We start from the raw sequence: 22118 nt of genomic DNA, 5'->3' as shown, positions 1-22118 counted from the left end.
TAGCCTCATGTGGGTGGTGGCTACCATACTGGACAATAGAGATAGAGAATATTTGCATCATTGCAGAAAGGTCCACTGAACAGCTCTGTCCTTGAATAATGGATGGATTCAAGATAGCAAGTCACATCATAATAAAATGTCAGAACAACAGGGACAAAAAGAAGATTCCCAAAAGCTTGCGGAAAGGGTAGGGGAGCAGAAAATAGGTCCCATACAAGGGCTTAAAATTTAGAAAGGCATTAAACTTCTCAACAGCAAAACTAGAAATAAGATTCTGTCTCTAAACTCATAGAGAGAAATCTGGCCAGCCTAGAATCTATGCCCAAACTATCAACCTAGCATGAGGATACATATATTAGATGTAGTCAGACATGCAGGGTTTTTTTTTTTAATTTTTATTTCTTTGTATCATTTCTCTGAAAGTTACGAGATAATTCTCTCTACTAAGATGGACTGAGAAAAACAAGAAAGATAGGCAAGGGATCCGGGAGCAGCTCATTCATCCCAGCTGAGAGGCATGAAATGTCTGGAACAAGGCTGTACAGAAGCTACCAAGAGCGAGCAACCTAGACCAAAAGCAAAGAGAGAGCCCCTGAAGGGTCTGAACATGTGGAGAAGAGAGGAGAGGAGAGTCATGCTTCTGGTGGATAACAAGGACAGAGAAAACTCATCAAATTACAAAAAGATACTATTCATTTCAAGGAAAATGAAAAATTGTCAAGAACACAAATGGAAGCATAGAAATACACATGGCTCAATTGTTAATAGTAAGTACTTAAGTCATATTGGTGATGCAAACACCAAATAGAAATCAGATTCCTATTCCTGTTTTGAAAAGACAAGAAATGGGAATGAGGCAAGGAGGATATTAGGAACCTAAATTCCCATCTTCCAGAATAATCTAGAAGTCGGAGTCTATGAATGTCATTTAATGACATGGCAGTAAACATCAGAAGAAACTAATAAACAGTGAAGTTCAAAGTGAACTCTGGAGGGAAAAACTGAGTGGGGATCAGGTAGGGCAACGTGCCACTACTTTTGTCATATATCTAATAGAACTGTTTTCAATTTAAAGCATGTATGTCTCTAAATCTGATTTTTTAAAAGAAAAATGTAAAAGCCTCAAAAAAAAAAGTCAGCTCCTTCCAGCTTCCTCTGGAGCAAAATGCTCCCTTCTCTTCACTCCCAAAGCATCAGGCTAACCTCCCATCATGTTGAATCAGTCTGTCCTGCCCACTAAAATGGGAATGTCTCATCCCTGACACAGAGTCAGGGGCAGAAAATGTTTGTGGGTCTAAACAGAAGCCTGGACAAGAGCCTCCCTGCTGACCTTGACTAGCCATGCGTTTGAGTTCCAAATGAACCTCCTAATAGCAGGTGTTAGAAAATCCCCAAAATGTTTGGCAGTATGACCTATGGGAATGGAAAAGTTGGCTTAGGGTCTTCACCTCACCCTAGAACTTGCAGGCAACTGCTCCCTTCCCTGGCTCTACAGAGGGTCCTCAAGGGTCCGCTGCTACATTTGTGGTTCTGTCAGGCCTAGGAGTCTTACTTGCTGACCTTGGCCTTTCTCACTGGCACTCAGGCCCCTGCCCCACCCTCCACCCAGCCTTGGTGAGAGTGCAATGTCACTGCTGTGGGGAGGTCCCCTTAGTCTTTCCTGTGACTGCCACATGCAGGTCTACAGGCTGTCTCTTCAGATCCTATTACAGGCAGAATTGTGTCTCTTTCTCTGCCCCCTCCAAAGTCCTTATGTTGAAGTCCCAGCTCCTAGTACCTCAGAATATGACTGCAGTTGGAGAAAGAGCCTTTAAAGCAGGAATTAAGGTTAAGTGAGGTCATATGGGTGGGAACTATAAGAAAAGGCAATTAGCACACAGATCATTTGAAGAAACTGGGAGAAGACAGCCATCTGCAAGCCAATCAGAGATCTCAGAAGGAATCAACCTTGGTCATGATTTCAATCCTTTGAACTAACTTGAATAGCCTGTATGCATGCCTCCCACACCACACAGAGATAAAGATATGTAATTGGTTTCTTTCAAGGTAGTTAGTTTCTTTCGAATTGCAAAGAGCAGGTATATGCTTGGGTGACCTTAGATGACCTTAGGCAATAAAAGTTCATTTCAAGGATGCATGAAAATATGAAGAGGCAGAGATGATCAATTATATTGAAAATGATGTCTCTGGTTCAAGTAATAGGTAAATGATGAATTAAGCAGTAACAAAGACATTTAATCATTTCCCAAAATAAGGATTCTGTAGGGAGTACCAGGATTGGTACAATGATGTCATAAAAAACAAAACTTTTACTCTTTCAACTCTGTTATCCTCAGAGTATCTCCCCTATGGTTGCAAGATGACTGCCGCAGCTCTGAGCATCACATCTTCATAAGAAAATGGGAAAACACAGGAAGGGGAGGGGAGGCTACGAGGAGTTCTCTCCCCACACACTTCTCATCATGGTTTTCATAGAGCACTTCAAAAATTTTTCTTTATGTCCATTGGCTAGAACTGGGTCACGTGTCGACTCCTGGAAAATCACTGGCAAAAGGGACGATGGTAACACTTGGCTTTGACCTCTATTGACCTTATCACTCAAATGAAATTTCTGTTGTTTTAAGCCATCCAGCTTGTGTAAGTTGCTATGGCAGCCCTAGGACACTAACATATCTGATATTCAAACATGCTGTGGCAACAAAGGGGGGTGGCACTCAAGCAAGAAGCACTTCTAGTGGGCATCTTCTGAAATTCCTCCTAGAGTTCAGTCATCAGAGAGCCACAGCACTTAAATGAGAGGCTTGCGTGTCATCTCAGAAAGTGCCAACTCATCATTACAAAACAGCTCCAAACAATGGAGCAACTGCAGGTGAGGTAAGCAGCATGATTCACAAGTCATGTTGGCAAAACAGGAAAGAAGAAAGAAGGCAGGGAAAGTCCGGGGTGTCATCAGGGGAGTGGGAAGTACAAGAAGAAGCCATGCATTCAACAAGCATTTCTCAGACACCTGTTCTTGCCTAACACAGCCTTGAGAACTTTCAAGTGGAAATAATCAAAAACAGTCTTTCCTTGTAAGAACTCAAAATCTAGTTAAAGAGATACGAATTGATTAATTTGATTAATTGTAATTTAAAACTAGAAAAGATATTATAAGTCAGTACATTTTTATCCAGATTCCTTCATTCATTAAAAATATATATATATATATATATATATTTATTAACTACCTATTCTTTACCATTCTCTGCTTTTGGCATTTGAGGTACAACATGATCAACAAAGTTTATACTCTTAAAGAATTTGCATTCTGAAGCATAGTAATCCCTCCTTTGGAAAACTACTGTTTGAAACTGCTGTTTGAACTACTCTGTTTTTCTTAGTCTCTTATTCTATAAGTCAACTCTGTTATTTTTAGACTGTAAAATAACTTTTTTTTTTTGCTTGAATAGAAAAGACAAACTTAATTGGTTGACCTTGCAAGCTAGCCATCTAACTGATAGGCTGATATTGATGCCAGTGTCTATAGGTATGATACTCAAGGTTACAGGTGTTTGTTAGATATGATATGTACTCAAGGTTACAAATTGTCTGTAAAAATAACTTATACAAGGACCTAAAAAAGATGTAAAAAAGAGAATGCTTCCTCCTTTGGGTGTTCATCTTTATTGTGAACCTGCTCACAATAAAGATGACTCCTAACTAACTGGCTCATTAAGGCATCTTATCCAGCTCGCTGATTTGCGATATAACAATTCTAGAAGGAAGAGGTAGATCAAAAACAAACAAGAAAATATATGGCACAGCAAAATGATAGCAAGTGAGGGAAGGTAGCTCAGAATGGCTGGTTGACCAAGTCTCCTCAGGAGGTCATATTTGTGCTGAGTCTTGAACGAGAAGAAAGTGCTCTAAGAGTGTGCAGTAAAGGGGTTAACTCAACGTGCCTGAAGTGTCCAAACGCTGCATGTTCCATAGAAAGGATTGATCCTGACCAGCACTAGGAAGATAACCTTTAAGTCTCTGGAATATGTTGCTTAATAAGAGTTTCTTTGAGTACCTGGGGGCAATGGGACAAACCCCGATAGTTTATGCCAACTCTGTGAACTATGGTGAGGTCTTCGGCTATGCTGTATCAATCTGACCTTTGGGGGATAGAGACTGAATAACTAAGGTCAGTCACATGGGCACTCAATCAAAACCCCAGACAGCAAGGCTCCAGTGAGCTTCCCTGATTGGCAAAATATCACACATACTGTTTGTCAGACATCACTGATGAGAGATTAGGGCTATCTGAACAACGCCATTGGGAGGGGAACACTGGAAGATTGGGTCCTGGGTGCCTTTTACCTTTGCTGATTTTAATCTGTATCTTTTTGCTATGATAAATCAAACACTTTACTGAATTCAGTGAGTCCTAGCAAATAACTAACCTGAGTGTGGTTTTCAGTACATCTGACACAGAGAGAAACTGGAGAGAGAACACCCCATGCAAAGAGAATAGCTTTTGCAAAACCTGAGGTGATCATGCAAGTGAGATTTAGACCAAGAATAACCAAGGCGTCTGCCCAGTCACACAATGATTCTAAATCTAGAACTTAGGTCTCCTGACCCACAGCCAGAGATTTTTCCCGTGAAACTGCTTAAAATTGTAGAAATGGGGCAGGCTTAGGAGTCATACAGACATAATTTCTAATCTATCACATGAGAATATATTTTTTATTAATCTTAGAAAGAGGAAGAGAAAGAAAAAGGGGGGAGAGAAATGAGGAGAGAGAGAGAAACATCAATTGGTTGCTTCCCTTAAGAGCCCCAAGCAGGAATCAAACCCACAACCTGGGTATGTGCCCTGACTGGGAATCAAACCCACAACCTTTTGGTGTATGGGACAACACTCCAACCAACTGAGCCACACTGGTCAGGGCTGTTTTTTATTTCTCCGTCAAACACCATGCCTGGCAAGAGCAAGAGAGGTTAGAAAGACATGCTTATCCAACTGAATGATATGAGGGTCTTTTATGTTTGGTACTTGCCAACTGCTGATGCTGCCCTCACCTCCCATTCCAGAGCCTTCTTTGAGCCACTTCCAAAAGCCCAAAGCTCTCTCCATAGAATCCAGTGTAGCTCTGGAGGACAAAGTCCTTGCATGGAGATAACACAGAATTGCTAGTTTGGAACAGGGTACGGCGAGAGGATGAAAGACAAATGTAGTAATAAACAGGGCAGCAGGTGAGTCAGCACTCCAAGATATGCCAGAGGGTGAAGTCTGAGCTTCTGGATCAGCTCTCTTCTAACAGAGGGAAAACAGATATCAGACTATTACAATGCCAAAGGACAAGGCCTCCCATCAGTTTCATGCAGAACAGCTTTATAAATTAAGGCTAAGCATTTCTTCTAAGAATGCAAAAGGGCACAGAGAGTCTCAGATTCACACAGTGACCTATGAACCTCCTGTGCATTGAAGGCAGGGATTGGAGAAAAGGAAATGGCAGTTCAGATAAGACGTAAGATTATAAAGGAAATAAAGGCACAATTGAAATTGTATTATATTGGGAGGAAGTAATCTTGGGAGTTCAGACCCATAATCCCACTCCAATCTGCCATTTACTTATTTGACCATGGGCAAGACCCTTCCACTCTTAACTTCCTGTCTGTAACATAAGGATGTTCCAATGCCCAGGTACTGGGTTTCTCTGAGCTAAGTTCAGAATTTCCAAAGTAGCAGACCTAGAAAATAGAGATAGAAGGCAGGCTAATGGCTAAAATCAGTAGTCGATGGGACATGTTAGAACTCAAATCAACTCACCAATGACAACACTGTTTGATATTTTGCAACAGCACTGCCTCCACTGGTATAATCCTTGTTGAATATTTAAAACAATGACCTCAACTTGGCATGTTAATAGAATAAAAAGTGGAGTCACAAACCAAAATTATAATAAATATAGGATTTTGTATTTGTTAATATATTTGCATTTACTGGAGAACTTCATTTTTGTATGGTTTTGAGTTACAGCGTAGAGGAGTGGAGGAGAATCCATTTCTTCCCGCTTATTACAGTACTAAGGGAATGTTACACAGCCCCTGCCTTCTTCCTGAGAGCTATTTGAAAATTTCTGGCTTCTGTTATTGCTAAAGTAACTTCATAAGCATTAGGTTTTGTTGATTAAAGTCCTCAGATAATTTAAAGGGGATGAACTTATTATGCTTCATTCAACTATCACAGGCCTTTTACTTTGGTGAATATAATTTCAGGGCATGCAAATAAAAAAACCTTTTTTTTTTAATATATTTTATTGATATTTTACATAAACGAAGGGAGAGAGAGATAGAGAGCTAGAAATGTCAATGAGAGAGAAACATCGGCACAGCTACCGGGGATGTGCCCGCAACCAAAGTACATGCCCTTGACCGGAATCGAACCTGGGACTTTTCAGTCCGCAGACCGACGCTCTACCACTGAGCCAAACCGGCTTCGGCACAAATAAAAAAACCTTTTAAGATCAACTTCATTGTATATATTCTGAGAGAATTGAAACTGCCAAAGAAATCTTGACTTTTAGTGGCAATAACATATCTATATGTCAGTGCCCTCCCACAGCCAACCTCACTCAGCCGGATGGCCAACAATCCGTGGTCCTCCCCCCTCTCTCACCCCTCCCCCCCTCCCCCCATCTCCTCCACTGGCCCCCATCAGCCCCTGGTGCTAAACCATTTGTAGACAGCCTGCTTCTGGGTTGGGGTTTTGTATGTAGCAGAGCAGCTCCCTGGCTGCGATCTGTTGAAAGTCAGCCCTCAACACCAGGGTGTGTCTCCTTTCCCCTAGGGCCGCCTGCCCACTGCGGTGGTGGCGCTGCAGCGAGGGACGGAGGAGGCGGGAAGGCAGGGAACCGCGCTGTGGCAGGACGCCCACAGCAGCGTCCAGCATCCATTCCTTCTGCGCCTGGCAACGGGCACCTTTGGGCTGGGACAGGGGACTGGGGGTGGCTGGCGGCAGGCACGGCCTCTTTCCCAGGACGGCCAAGGGCCAGCTCCCTCCTAGGAGCAGGGGCCAACCTCTTGAGGTCCCTCCCCCTCCCATACCTATCCCCCTACCCTTCTTGCACAAATTCATGCCCCGTGTCTCTAGTCTCATAATAGTATGTTCCTTGGGTGAGCTAAGTTTATACTCTCAACCCGCCTGAACTCACCTAATTATAATAGGAACTTCCTAAGGTTCATGGGCAAAGTTCAGTTCATTGTTTAATGTTCCACAAGGAAAATGGCAGTGAGGTGTTGCTGTAGGAAAATATTAGCTAGTGTGGTCATTAGAAATTGATTTTTAGTTGCAACATGTTCCATCTGGCTGCTGATTTTAGCCAACACCCAGCCTTCTAATCTCTTTCTTTTAGGTCTATTATAGGGTTTAAAAGACAAAAGCATAGAACTCAGCCTGAGGAGGTCACTCATTCAACAGCCACTCCTCCCATTATATTTTTCCCCTTATTGCAAAGCTGCTACATGTATACAATGACCGAAAGAACTCAATTTAATGCAACCAACACATAGGTTCGCTTACAACATTTACTTCTAAAGAAACTTATCACCATCTGTCTTTTCTTTTTTTCTTTTTCTTTTTTATTAAGGTATTATATGTGTACATATCTTACCATTGCCGCCGCCACCCCCCACTTCCATACATGCCCTCCGTCCCCAGTTTTTCATCCATTGGTTATGCTTATATGCATGCATACATGTCCTTCGGTTGATCTCTTATCTCCCCCATATCTCCCTACCCCCCCCACTGTAATTTGACAGTCTGTTTGTTGCTTTATTGTCTCTGTATCTATCTTTTTGTTCATCCGTTTATAATATTCTTTATTATCCATAAATGAGTGAGATCATGTTGTGTTTTTCTTTCTTTGACTGGCTTATTTCACTCAGCATAATGTTCTCCAATTCCATCCACGTTGCTGCAAATGATGAGAATTTCTCCTTTTTTATGGCAGCATAACATTCCATTGTGTAGGGCTATTATTTTTCTCCACAGCAGGAATATAGTAATCAATTCAGGAAGTTACACCTCCAGATCTTCAGGTTTTAATAAAGCATCTCATCATCACGATAAGAATGATCAAAAACCCTTGAGAGGTGTACACCTGAAACTAATAAAATAACGCTTGTCCACTATAAAAGAAAATATCTGAGATGAGAAGGGTTCAAAATAATAGCATAGAAAGACCCTGAGCTTACCTCCTCCCAAGGACACAACAGATTTACAGCTTCATCGGGGAAAAAATTTATTTGGACTATATAATAAAAGAACAGTGCCTTCACAATAAAAGAAAAAATGAGCTGCATCGAGAATTACAGGAGGGGCAGAGAGATAGCCTTGCCTGGGACACCACCCCAGATGCAGCGGCCCACAGGTGGGAAAGACCCTTCCCTTCCAAAAAAGAAACTCTCCCTTGAGGAGTGAAGGCTCCACATCAGATACCCCAATTCTGGGGACTAACACTGAAGAAATGAGTCCCCAAAATGTCTGGTTTTGAGGGAAAAAGAAAAAAAAGGGGGGGGGGGGTGTTAAGGCTAGGAGAAAAAGAACTGTAGGGAATGGAAAAACTGCTCTTAAAGAACTCGCACACAAACCCACACGCCCTGAGACCCAGCACAAAAACATCAGTGTGACAAGCTCTTAGGATATAAGAGAGGGAGTCCTATTTACTAACTTTAAAGAGGCTGCTGAAGAGCCAGTAACCTGCAAGGACTTTATCCAAAAACAAAAATGCTGGTAGACACCATTTTTGTGATCTTTATTTTAACCTGCTGATGAAAGAAATGACAGGCACCACTTCAATGGAAAAAATATCCTCTGGTGAGGATTAACCTAAATAAATAAATAAATAAATAAATAAATAAATAAATAACTGATAGGAGGGGTGGAGATGCAAAACTGGTTGTCCCACACTCACACACGGCAGTTGAGAATCGGGAGGGATATCTCAGCTGTGGAGGTCCCTGCTGAGGAACTAGGGGTCCTAGCCCCATATTGAGCTCCTCAGCCCAGAGCACCAGTGCTAGGAAGAGGAGTCCCCACAACATCTGGTTGTAAAAATCAGCAGGGATTCCATCTGGATGAAGGGAGGGCTGCTGAGAACCCCGAGTTCCTCTTACAAGGCCCATGCACAGACTCACTCACTCCTGTGAACAGACTTCAACACACCCTAAGCTTCAGCAAAGGGACAGAGCTTGGAAATCACCAGGACCATACAGGGAGAAACTGAATAACTGAATTATGAGGTTTCAGAGAGAGGGCTGGAGGGGCAGCAGCCATTGTTCCTGTGCTGAGCCCGCCCGCCCCTCCCTTCCCCCCTCCCCCCTCCCCCCCACTCATGCAGCCTACAGGTTCAGATTAATGCAAAATCAGAATTTACATTAACCTGGTGAACACCCACTTGCTCACCCTGGTGACTCCCTGATACTCCGCTCCACCTAACTGGAGCACAGCCCAAGCCGCTTTCAATGGCTGTGCCTCAGAGGCAGTCAGCCTTGGCCCACACTGCAGACTTCCTTAAAAACTCTCAAAGGTCTGCAGACACAAGGGAGGCTGCAGCTGGCCTCGGCGTGCCCTGTGTGCCTCTTGCTGAGTGGGTCCAGGTCCAGCCAGCTTCAGTTCACAGTGTTGTCCAACACAGACAGCTACCAACTGTCAATCATTTAGTGAATTCTACCTGGTGGCCCCATGTCAGTCACAGGCAGCAGGTGACTTTGGCCTGCACCAGAGCCCCTCCGAAGAGGCCCCAGAACAAATATACCTCCGACTGGACTCAGACCACACCAGAGCACCACCCATGAGCAAACGAAATGTCCATCAACAGATGAATAGATAAACAAAATTTATTATATCTTACAATGGAATATTATTCAGCCTTAAAAAGAAAGGAAATCCTGGCACATGCTGAAACACTGATGGACCTTGAGAACATTATGCTCTCAGAATACAGAATGAATGTACTTGACTCTACCAAACTGTATACTTCAAAATGGTTAAGATAGTAAATTTGATGTTATGTGCATTTTATTACAATGTTTTTAAATGACCATCAACATGAACATTGAAGTTCTGATCAGATTGAAGAAACAAGATAAATTCCCTGGAATGCAAATTAAAAGTAAGAAAATATTAAGATTCTCCCTGTAGACAAAAGTAACAAATTAAACCACTGAAAGCAATAACTTTCCAGTAAAAAAAAAACCCAAAACTTTAAGGAGATAATGTGTCTGGAGCTCAGGAGAATTGGGCCCAACCAGACCCAAGGCAATTATTGCATATTTATTTTTAACAATGCCTGTTAGATATTGCTCCCTAGAGGCCAAGCATAGCCCTGCAAATAATCTAAGTGTGAGGCCCACTCTCCTCTCCTTGACCCAACAATCAGGGAATGGAGCCCTGTTCCTTAGCCTCCGTGTTCACCCTGTCTTCCACCCACAGGCTTGTTCCTCATCTTGCTTTCCACTGAGCCCAGGATTTTGTCTCTGGCTGTAGGCGGCTTGTGAGCCGCCTGCCCTTTCTTAGCCAGAAGAAGCAACTCAGGAGGAGGTAGTTTCCCTGGTCAGGATTGGCAGAAGTCAAACCAACTGGACAGGTCAGTGCCAATGTAGGTACAGGAGGAGACATTCCTCTCTCAACGCCCCAAAATATTTAAGCCTAACGACATCTCGTCCTCCCCCACTTCTCAAAGCCAAGCAGAAATACAGACCAGTAGGGGACTTGGATATCATGCAGTGAGCCAACCCCTTCACTTTACAAACAAGAAGGCAGAGTACAGACTTAATAAATCACACAGGGTTATTCCTAGACAACTTTCTCTCAGCCCCTGCCCTCCTTCCTGACCACAGAGACTTTTCCAGCAATTCCAACCTTATCTAATGCTTATCTTTGGCAGAGAAATCTAAATATGTTTGCTGGCATTAAGACAGGCTCAGAAGAACAGCGGCTGACTGCCTACAGTGGCCTAATTTTTACATCATGTTGAATGTAAGCAATTTAGCAAGGGGGGAAAAAAACGAGCAAAATTAAACCTCAAACTGTTCCCATTACCTTCCAAATTAACATTTTACTTGGTGAATGTGAAAACATTCTGGAATAGATGTCATCTGAATGTACATGTTATCTTATGTTCTGCTTTTGAAGTCTGTGTCATAGACAAATATCCATAAATCAACATATTCTTTCAATTTTATTATAGTATCTGTATAATATTCCACAGCATTGATACATCATAGTTGCAAAGATATTACCCTCTTATTTTGAACCTTTGGTTGTTTAAGTCTTTTTTAAATTTAGGAACAATGATTCAACAAAATATCTTTGAATAAATTATCTTCTTTTTCCACCTGATTTGTTTCCTGCTCTAAGGTCCTCAATGTAAAATTCCTACATTTATAAACATTTATGTATCCCTGTAAAGCTCTGTAAATTATATAATACTTCCTACCTATTGAGATTGGGGTAGAATCTTAAAGCTAATATTTAAATACTTAGTATATTGACTAAGTATACACTCTATATTTAAATATAGAGTGTATATTTATTAATTTATTTCTGATAATAACATATCTATACCCTTATTGGAAAACATAATCATCTGAGTACATTTAAATCTTTCTATTATAATCTATTTACATCTTACAATTCCTTTACTTATACTTTTTTGAACAAATATTTATATTTTCCAAGTTTAATTAAAATCCAAATGTTCAATTTTATCATAAGGGCAATGAAACCACTCTTTTCTTTTTTTCTTTTCTTTTTTTTATAAATATATTTTATTGATTTTGTACAGAGAGGAAGGGAGAGAGATAGAGAGCTAGAAACATTGATGAGAGAGAGTCATCCATCAGCTGCCTCTTGCACACCCCCTACCGGGCATATGCCCACAGCCAAGGCACATGCCCCTGACTGGAATCGAACCCGGGTCCCTCAGTCCCCAAGCCGACGCTCTATCCATTGAGCCAAACCAGTCTCAGCTGAAACCACCCTTTTCAATTCCTTTTTTGAGGGGTGGTTATTTATTTTTTTATATGCCAGTAAGCAATTTACTGATTTTTATGTGATATTATAGCCTGCAACTTTGCCCAGCTAATTTATTTTTAGTTAGAATACTTCACTTATTTTAATAGCTTAGTTATAAGACACTTTGCATAACAGCTATGTTATTTCTTTTTTCTTTTCATGTAGCCATTAACAGCATTTCTAGTGAAATATAAAATAAGAAATGATAACAGAGAACACCCATGTCGTGTTCTTCTTTTTAGGGAAAAAAGTTTGTCTTCAATAAGCATGCTGTTGACTCTTGCTTTTAAACACACAGTTTATAATATTAAGAAAAACAAACCTAATGTTTTCAGAGTTTTAATCTATAAAGTGATGATAAATTTATCTGGATGCTTTATCTGGATCTAATTACATAATGTTGATATTTTGTTTGTGACTAACTAAGTTAATAGAGTCCTTTGAGTTTAATAGCTAATTATTTTAATGTGTTGGGTTTTTAGTTTGCAGGTATTTTATTTGGGGCATTTGCACCTATGTCTAAAATGAAATTGGTCTAAAATGTTCCCTCCATTATCTTTGTTTAGTTTGAATTTAAAATCATATTTGCCTCTAAAAACGAATTTTAAAAAACGATAGTAATAATGATAGGCACGTTACCAGGTGCTTACTATATATAATGCACATTCTATGCACATTATGGGTATTTTCTCATTTAGTCCTCACAACAACCCTGCTAAGCAGATATTATTACTCTATCCATTTTACAGATTATTGTTATCATTTTCTTTGTTTTTAAATTTATTATTAAGTTAACTATTGGTCCTTGAAAAGTCAGAAAATTTTCTTCATTGGAATCAAATGCCCTTTTAAAACTATTTTATACTTTTTCATATTATATTTATATTCTTTAATTCTTTCGCACCTTTGGCTACTTACAAATATATAAAATATCCCCAAAGGTTTCTCCCAATCTCAAAGACATAGGTCGAAAAGGGGACAGTTAAGAACAGTTATTCATTCATTCAACAACAACAACAGCATAAAAACTATACAAGTTTCTCGTATAGTCCAGACATAGATCTAGAAACTATGGGAATAGAGTTATACATGGGAATAGAGTAATACATAAAAATAAAGTTCCTGTTCTAAGAGCTTATATTCTAGAGAAACAGAAGATAGAGATAGATAGATAGATAGATAGATAGATAGATAGATAGATAGATAGGCAGACATTAATAAATGACTAGAATCAAAGCAAAGCAAAATAAAGGGGGAGATAGAGATAGTAGTATTATTTTAGTAGGTGGTAGGGGGAAACCCTTAACAGAGATGATATTTGAGCAGAAATCAGAATGAAATACAGGGAAGAGAATTCCAAGCAGATGGGTAACAAGTTAAAAGGCTCAGAGGTAGGAACATGCTTGATGTGTCCAGAAACAGTGAGGAGGCCATTGTGGTCAACATACAGAAAGTGAGAGGCAACAGGAGTGAGGTCAGGGAGAGGGCAGAGGTGGGGGTCATGCATTGCCCTATAAAATTTGGCAAGCACTTTGAGTTTTGTTCCGAGTGATATGAGAAGCAGTTAGAGGGTTTTTGAACAGAGAATTGACATGGTCTGACTTACATTTCTTAATGTTCACTCTGGTTGCTACGTAGAAACTGTTGGAGGTAGGACAAAGATATAAACAGGGAGCCCGGTTAAGAGACTATTGCACTAATCTGGAAGTAAATAATGATTTGGGGGGACCATAACTATAGCAGTCAACAGAGAAAGTGGTCCCATTTTGGATATATCTCATAGGTAAAGATGACAAGATTTGCCAATATACTGGATGAGGCAGTTTTTTGTTTTGTTTTTTGTTTTGTTTTGTTTTTTTAAATATATTTTATTGATTTTTCACAGAGAGGAAGGGAGAAGGATAGAGAGCTAGAAACATCGATGAGAGAGATACATCGACCAGCTGCCTCCTGAACACCCCTCACCGGGGATGTGCCTGCAACCAATGTACATGCCCTTGACCAGAATCAAACCTGGGACCCTTGAGTCCGCAGACCAATGCTCTATCCACTGAGCCAAACCAATTTTGGCTGAGGACAGTTTTTTAAAAGAGTTAAGAATAGTGCCAAGGTTTTGGCTTGAACAATTAGAATAAGAGTGAGCAACACAACCTTGACAAGGGATCTTCAGGAAAGAATGGAAAGAGGGAAACTGGAGAGTAAGTCCTAACAGTATCTGGAGGAGTTTTGTGGAAAGGGGGCGTAGAGAAATGAACTAAAAGCTAGAGGAAAATGTGGGTAAAGGGTAGATTTTTTTTTTTTTTTTAAACTGGGAGATGCTTGCATGCTGACAGGAATGATCCAGAAGCTAGGGGGGAGATCTTTTTGGTTTTAAGTTAGATTCTCTTGGCTTTATTTTTTTTTTTTGAAATAGGAGTATTTGGGAAGAGTATTTTCCTAACAAGTGAGAAATATTTTATTTTTCTCATATCTCTGGGGAAGTGGGAGGATTGCAAAGAAAAGAAAGACGGAATCACCCTGGTTTCAAAGGAATATAATCAATGAAGGGTCTGAGTTTTTGGACTGCACATACTGCGGCTTCCAGTCACAAGCTTCGGTCAGTCTCAGAACCTAGAACTAGGTGCAGCCACACAACCGAGTCCTCTCTCCTCAGTACAGATGGTCCCCTTCCACCACATCCCTGCTCTACATTCCCTTTCTTCTGTCCCAACATTGGCCACTCTAGGAATCCCTGATCCATTTACCCAGATGCTCCAAGTTTAAGTTTACCTAATCGTACTTTTTTATATGTATAAATATTTTTATTGATTTCAGAGAAAGGGACAGGGGGAGATAAAAATATCAATGATGCGAGTGAATTGAGCCCCCAACCTGGGCATGTGCCCTGACCGGGAATCGAACCGTAACCTCTTGGTTCATAGGTCAATGCTTAACCACTGAGCAACACCAGTTAGGCCAGTAGTACTTCTTAAAGTGAAATTGAAGGAGCACTGCTTTGAAATCAGACTGGCCCGGAATCAAATACTGATGTCCTTGGGAAATTATTTAAACCCTCCCTGTCTTAGTTTATTTATCTATATAATAATAAGAAGAAATCCTATCTTACACAGGTTGTTATTAGAGTTAAATTAAATACATGCACTTGCTGAGCCCCATGTTATACCATTCAGTACATATTCAATAAATGTCACCTCCTTGGTCTAAGGACTGTTTCCTATGTGAAAGTTTTACATTTGACTAGAAGCTTCTTAGAAATAAGAAAAATGTTCTTTATTGTTTTCTTTTCTTTCACATAAACCAATAAAGAGCTCTTTTAGTTAGAACTGATCAAATGAAGATTTCAACCATATTAAATGTTTCCCTTCATTTTTACGTTTCACCAAATAGATTTCCCTCCTCTTAGGCTTCTACATTTCTATCTTACATTTGTCCTTTACTTAAAGATTTCTGCCTCTATATCACCAAACACTTGAATCCCTAAAAAAATAATAATAACAACAATAATTAAAATAAATAAATAAAGTTGACCCATCCGGGTAGCTCAGTTGGTTGGACATTGTTCCCTACACCAAGAAGATTATGGGTTCAATTCCTGGTTAGTACATAGGCCTGGTTACAATTTGATCCCCCCTTCCCCCAAATGGTGTGCTTACAGGAACCAATCAATGTTTCTCACATCAATGTCTCTCTCTCTCTCTCTCTCTCTCTCTCTCTCTCTCTCTCTCTCTCTCTCTCTCTCTAATCAACAAAAGGGTATCCTTGGGTTAGGATTACAAAAGCAGGGGGAGGGAGGGGAAAAAAAGAAATCAAATCAGTAAGGCATTAATTCAAAATGAGTAATCTCTCTCCCATGCTAAGATATAGCTCTCAAACAGGCGAAGACCTCAATTGGGACCTGCTGCATAGCCGAAATCTCCATCTCCCCCCATACCCTCCCCAAGTGCACTGGTAAGTTCCTTTTCTCCAAGCAGGCTCCACTCAGCAGAAAGGCAGTGTGGGTAAAGTCAGCCCCCTAAGACAGTTTCCCCCTTATTGCTCCCTGCCCAGTTTCCAGATGGGCCAACACCATACTGCCATAGCTTTTCTGCCATCAGTGGGTCCCCATCACTAGTTGGCACGCTGACTCAAATTCTTTCTTCCCTCCCTCTTTCTGATTTATATTCTTATAGGACCCAAATTCTCACTCTATCTTGTGAAGCAGTGAAAAGTAATTTATATTATATCCTAACCAAACGTTATCTGAGCTTGCACTAAATTATGTTGAACTCCAATTTAGCAGGGTCCCCATGTTGCCCTGCTTCCAACTGTTACCTTGACATTGTTATAGCTGTGATTTATCTTTGTTATCCACAGGGGCAACTCTCACCCTCCAGAGGCGAGTGCCTTCCTGGGTAAGCCCAGACAGAAGGGCTGGCTGAACTGTCCCAGTCAGCAGGCTCTTCTGTCTAGGTTTGCCCTGACCTACTCCATCTCCCAGCATCATCACCAGGATCAAGGTGACCCAGGGTCAGTGACGGGTGGCAGCCAGAGCACCCAGGGCCCTGGGCTCTCTGTGGGTGGGGAGACAAAATATTCAAGAGGAAGGAGTTTATATACAAACTAGAGGCCTGTTGCATGAAATTCGTGCACTGGGGGAGGGGGAGTTGTCCCTCAGCCCAACCTGCACCCTCTCCAATCTAGGATCCCTTGAGAGTACCTCTCACAATCCAGGACTGCTGGCTCCCAACCACTCACCTGCCTGCCTGATGGCCCTTAACTGCTTCTGCCTACCAGCCTAATCACCCCCTAACCCATTCCTCAACCAGCCTGATCGATGCTTAACTGCTCCCCTGTCAGCCCAATTCCCCCCAACTGCCCTCCTCTGCCAGCCTGGTCACCCCTAACTGCTCTCTCCTGCTGGCCCAGTAACCCCCAACTGCCCTCTTCTGCTGAACCATTGCCCCCAACTGCCCTCCCTTGTCAGCCTGGTCGCCACCAACTGCCCTCCCCTGCTGGCCTAGTCATTCTTAACTGCCCTCCCCTGCCAGTCCAGTCACCCCTAACTGCCCTCCCCTGGTCACCCACAACTTCCCTCCCCTGCTGGTCTGGTCACCCCTAACTGCCCTCCCCTGCTGGACTGGTCCCCCCAACTGCTTTCCCTTGCAGGCCTGGTCACCCACAACTGTCCTTCCCTGCTGGCCATCTTGTGGCAGCAATCTTTGACCACATGGGGGCAGCCATCTTGTGTGAGGGTGTGGTGGCCAATTTGCATATTACCTCTTTATTATATAGGATAATACCCTCTGGTTCTACATATGCACCACTCTGGTTCAAAAATTCTATACAGAAATGGCATTCAGAGAGTAATCTTATCAGGATTAAGAAGAAACTATATTTCCATATCTTTTTTCTTAGTATTGAGACATTCGTTACTCATATCAAAGAAAGTATGATGGAAATTCAAGGGGCTAAAACACCCTCAGCAAACCCCTCATTGTTACCACCACTGAGTATCTGGCCATATGTCACAAGGATTCTCTTAAGAGGGATGGGGCCCAGGATCAGCAGCATTTTGGTGGTGGAATGATTAAAACCCTGACTTTGGAGTCTGTTGTAGCCATAGGACTTTCCTTTGAAAGGTGAAGAGCCTTCTTTGGGGTTTGTACCAAATGAACACACAGATGTGGCCAGCTGTGAGTTGAGGGACTATTTGAAGGAGGGAGAGAGGCATGGGCACTTCCACCCTCTTTATAGCCTGTGCCTGGTCTGGATCTCCCGGCAGGACTAGTTGACCATGGAGAAAGGAAACCACACGAGCGCCTCTGAGTTCATCCTCCTAGGGCTCTCCAGCCAGCCTGAGAGGCAGGAGCTGATCTTCGGGCTCTTCCTGGTCATGTACCTGATTGGGGCAGCAGGGAACTTGCTCATCATCCTGGCCATTGGCTCAGACTCTCAGCTCCACACGCCCATGTACTTCTTCCTCAGTAACCTCTCCCTGGTGGATTTCTGCTTCATCTCCGCCACAGTCCCCAAGATGCTTGTGAACATCCAGATGCAGACTCACTCCATTTCCTATGGCGGCTGCCTAACTCAGATCTACTTCTGCATTTTGCTTGCCAACATGGACAACTTCCTCCTGACAGCAATGGCTTATGACCGCTATGTGGCCATCTGCCACCCCCTGCACTACTCCACGAGGATGGGCCTGCAAGCCTGTGCCCTGATGCTGGGGAGCTCCTGGCTCGTCGCTAACTTCCACTCCCTGCTGCACACCGTCCTCATGGCTCGACTGGAGTTCTGTGCCAACAATGCCATCCCTTACTTCTTTTGTGACCTCGTCCCCCTGCTCCAACTATCCTGTTCCAACACCCAACTCAACCAACTCATGATTCTGCTGGTGGGGGGCTTGATTGTCCTCATCCCCTTCCTTGGCATTCTCATCTCTTATGTGCACATTGTGTCCGCTGTGCTCAAGATCCCATCTGCCAGAGGCAAACAAAAGGCCTTTTCTACCTGTGGTTCCCATCTCACTGTGGTCATCCTCTTCTATGGGACTATCACAGGGGTCTACCTGAACCCCTCATCTTCCCATTCAGCTGACAAGGACTCACTGGCTTCAATAATGTATATGGTGGTCACTCCCATGCTGAACCCCTTCATTTACTGCCTCAGAAACAAGGACATGAAGAGAGCTCTAAGGAAACTGTTCAGTGTGAAGGCTTTATCCTGTGGGCTATGGACAGTAGAGTTCCACCTCAGGGTCTTTGTGCTGGGAAGAGGAGAATGAACCCAGGGACAGGCTGCACATACAGAGGGCAGGAGGAACACAGACTCCATTACCCTGGGTTGTCACCGTGGCTATGGCTCCCTAAGTAATTTGCCAGTCCAAAATTTCTTGGGGCCCTGGCCCTGTAGTTCAGTTGATTCGAACATCATCCCAATACAATCAAGGTTGTGGATTTGATCCTCAGTTAGAGCACATACAAGGATTAACCAATGGTTGCATCAATAAAACAAGCCCTGGCCAGTATGGTTCAGTTGGTTGTGTGTCGTCCCATACACGGAAAGGTTGCTGGTTTAATCTCCAGTCAGGGCGCATGCCCACATTGCAGACTCAATCCCTGCTAGGGGATATTCAGAATTTCTCTCCTCTGGAATTCTCATCCATGTTTCTATCTCTCTCTCCCTCTCCTTTCCTCTCTTAAAAAAATAAATAAATAAATAAATAAAAATAAATCAATTTAAAAAATAACTGAAACAGCAAAGAAATTGATCACTCTCTCTCTCTCTCTCAAATCAAATTTTTTTTAAAAATTTAAATAACAAAACAAAATTTCTTGGCCCCTGCACAGACAACCCAAACTATCAAGAGGGAGATAAATTCTCCCCTAAAGACAGAACCATATAAACAGATGCAAATTCACTTTATCCAGAGATCTTCTGAAAAGGCCAACATTCTACATGAAAAAGTCAACTCATAGAAATCTGTGACCTGTGTTGATGCCTTTGCCAAAGGGGTGCTCTCTGAAAACCCCCAGTCACCCCCACATTCCTCAAATACTTAACCCTTAAGAATTCCAATTTCCAGCCGAAACCGGTTTGGCTCAATGGATAGAGCATCGGCTTGAGGATTGAAAGGTCCCGGGTTCGATTCCGGTAAAGGGCATGTACCTTGGTTGCGGGCATATCCCCAGTAGGAGGTGTGCAAGAGGCAGCTGATCGATGACTCTCTCTCATCGATATTTCTAACTCTCTATCTCTCTCCCTCTCTGTACAAAATCAATAAAATATATTTTTTATTTTTTTTAAAAAAAAAGGAATTCCAATTTCCAAACTCCGCCACTCCACCCCCACTTCTTCAGCCAACATTTCTACATTCCGGGTTGAACCTAGTTCTGAGTACAGAATGATCATTCTTCCCACAGGTGTCCCACTCTTGGCCTTGGACCCTGCTAGATGGGAGTTCCATGGCTGGAGATACTTAAATTAGCAATGTCTACAAGTGACTGTTTTTATTTGAGCACCTAAGCAGACCTCGAACTACTTTATTTCTGTGTTCTCTTAGGAAAGAAAGGCCTGCCATCCACAGGGTGGTAACGAGAGAAAAGAGGCTAGAGTTAGAGATAATTCTCTGTGAATGAAGAACATAAAGGGAATAAGCCACCATAAACTTTAGGAAAATGTTTCTCCATAAGTTGAGTTGGAGAATGAAACAAAGAGGAAAAGCCTCATAAAATGAGTTTATGATTGGAGAAGTTGTATTTGGTTTCTTGTAAAATATTCTATGTTCTACGAAGTGAGGCAGAACTGGAAAAAACATTACACAGAAAGTCTTAACAACTGGTTTCTAGTCCTGGCCCCTCCAATTACTAGCCATTTGACTTCAGGCCACTTGAAATTTACCAGTCTGGCAAATACACCGTACTTTTTCAATTCCTATTCATGCTATTCAGCAGGCCCATCTTGCCCATTTCTACCAAAATTCTAGTTGGATTAGATAAAATCAGATGCCCTTCAAGAAGCCACCTCGAGTCTCCTAACCAAAAGAATTTCTCTTCTCTGGAATTCCATATAATTCAAATCCTATTACAACCCTTTTCATACTTTGCTTTGTATGATCCATGTTCACCCCAACTCCATTTCAAACAGGATTGTGGGTCCTTTTTAAATTTTATAAAAGGTCCTGTTCATGGTAATAACTTCATCCTCAAAAGATTATCACAGTGCTTGATTTGAAATAATTTCTCAATAAAAGTATGCTGCTATAGACTATGATGAAAATGACAATGACATTAATGACCAACACTGGAGAAAGAACACTTAAGGCCTTTCTCCCATGATTTCACCTTAGCCAATACATTCTATATCTCCCCATCCTCCTCTAAGGAAGAAGAGTTATCAATCTGGTTGGTCTGAGCCGGGGGAGTTCACTGGCACATATCTTATGAAGGGCAGTGTGCCCTGAAAGGTCAGCATCCAGAAATGAAGCTCCCTCCTTCCAGCCTGGCTCTGATTAGTCCTCTTCTATCTGTGTCTGGCTGGAGTCCCCAGTTGGGGTCCAATCAACCACACACACAATGCCTGCACACACAGGTCCTCAATTCAGATCTGGAGCTGGAGAGGGAAGGAAGGTAGGCCTAGACTATTTTCCAGCTCACTTTTTACCACTGATCCTAATGATGGAGGTTATTGGGTACAACTCAGATACTAACAAAGTGGTACTTTGGCACAAAGTTTACTATTGTTCCTTAAATTGTCTCCTTGGAAGCCCTAGGAGTTGGGATGATTGCCAGGGCATAATTTATACTTCCCTAGGTCTCTAATATATTATAAAACCACAATAAAAGTAACAAAATCTCACCTTAAACATGTAAAAATGGTGTGTAGAAAAATTGATGGAAACATGAAGAGGTCTTCCTTTAATAAATATCCTATATATAAAAAAAGGCTAATATGCAAATTGTCCCCTCCACTGGGAGTTCAACCTAGGGGCGGGGCCAGCCAGCCAACCTCCCCAGGCCCTCCCTGGCCCAATCGGGCCCACTCCCACCTCAATCCAGGGTGAGGCCGGGTAGCCAACGGCCTGCAGCTCTTTCCCCCAGCCAGCCAACCTCCTGCATTCCCACCACTGCCCACCCCTCTCCTGCCCCCCCTCCACCAGCCCTATCTTGGCCTTGATCAGGGCAGGCCAGCCAGCCCCCACTGGTGCATGAATTCATGCAGCAGGCCTCTAGTTTGCTATAATGGTGAGTAGTACAATAGTTTGGCTTCAAGGTAAAAAAAAAAATTTTTTTTTAATAAAAGAGCAGCAATAAATATGAAAGACCTTCAACTGAGCTTGCTTACTGGTGGATTGTGAGAAGGCTTTCTGACTCTAAAGACTTCTGGCTCTTCTAAGGAAGGAAAATTCTCTTATGGCAAACACCTTTAAGACTTCTGATCCTAGCCCAGGAGCTGCTTGCTGACAGGTAAATTGATAGGAATGTTCTCTTCCTCAACCTGCACATGGGTCAACTGTTAAAAGTTCAGCTCAGCCATCCTTACAGACTTGGCAGCATAAACCCTTCCTTTTCCTCCAATAAATCAGGAC

General features: G+C 42.2%; 1 protein-coding gene across 1 annotated transcript; it reads left to right on the top strand.

Annotated features, from left to right (window-relative positions):
- The first annotated feature begins 17822 nt into the window (after nt 1–17822).
- On the top strand, nt 17823–18822 carry LOC118703237 (olfactory receptor 1361-like). The gene has a single exon (XM_036410029.1). The coding sequence runs from the start codon at nt 17823–17825 to the stop codon at nt 18813–18815; it is 993 nt and encodes a 330-aa protein (XP_036265922.1). The 3' UTR covers nt 18816–18822.
- Nucleotides 18823–22118: the final 3296 nt, after the last annotated feature.

The sequence above is a fragment of the Pipistrellus kuhlii genome, unplaced genomic scaffold (assembly GCF_014108245.1).
Source record: "Pipistrellus kuhlii isolate mPipKuh1 unplaced genomic scaffold, mPipKuh1.p scaffold_m20_p_4, whole genome shotgun sequence".
NCBI classification, from domain to species: domain Eukaryota; kingdom Metazoa; phylum Chordata; class Mammalia; order Chiroptera; family Vespertilionidae; genus Pipistrellus; species Pipistrellus kuhlii.
The sequence above is the reverse complement of the archived record's forward strand: the minus strand, read 5'-3'. Positions and strand labels throughout refer to the sequence as shown.

Coding starts and splice junctions, on each gene's coding strand:
- LOC118703237 (XM_036410029.1), top strand. CDS start 17,823: ATGGAGAAAGGAAACCACACGAGCGCCTCTGAGTTCATCCTCCTAGGG.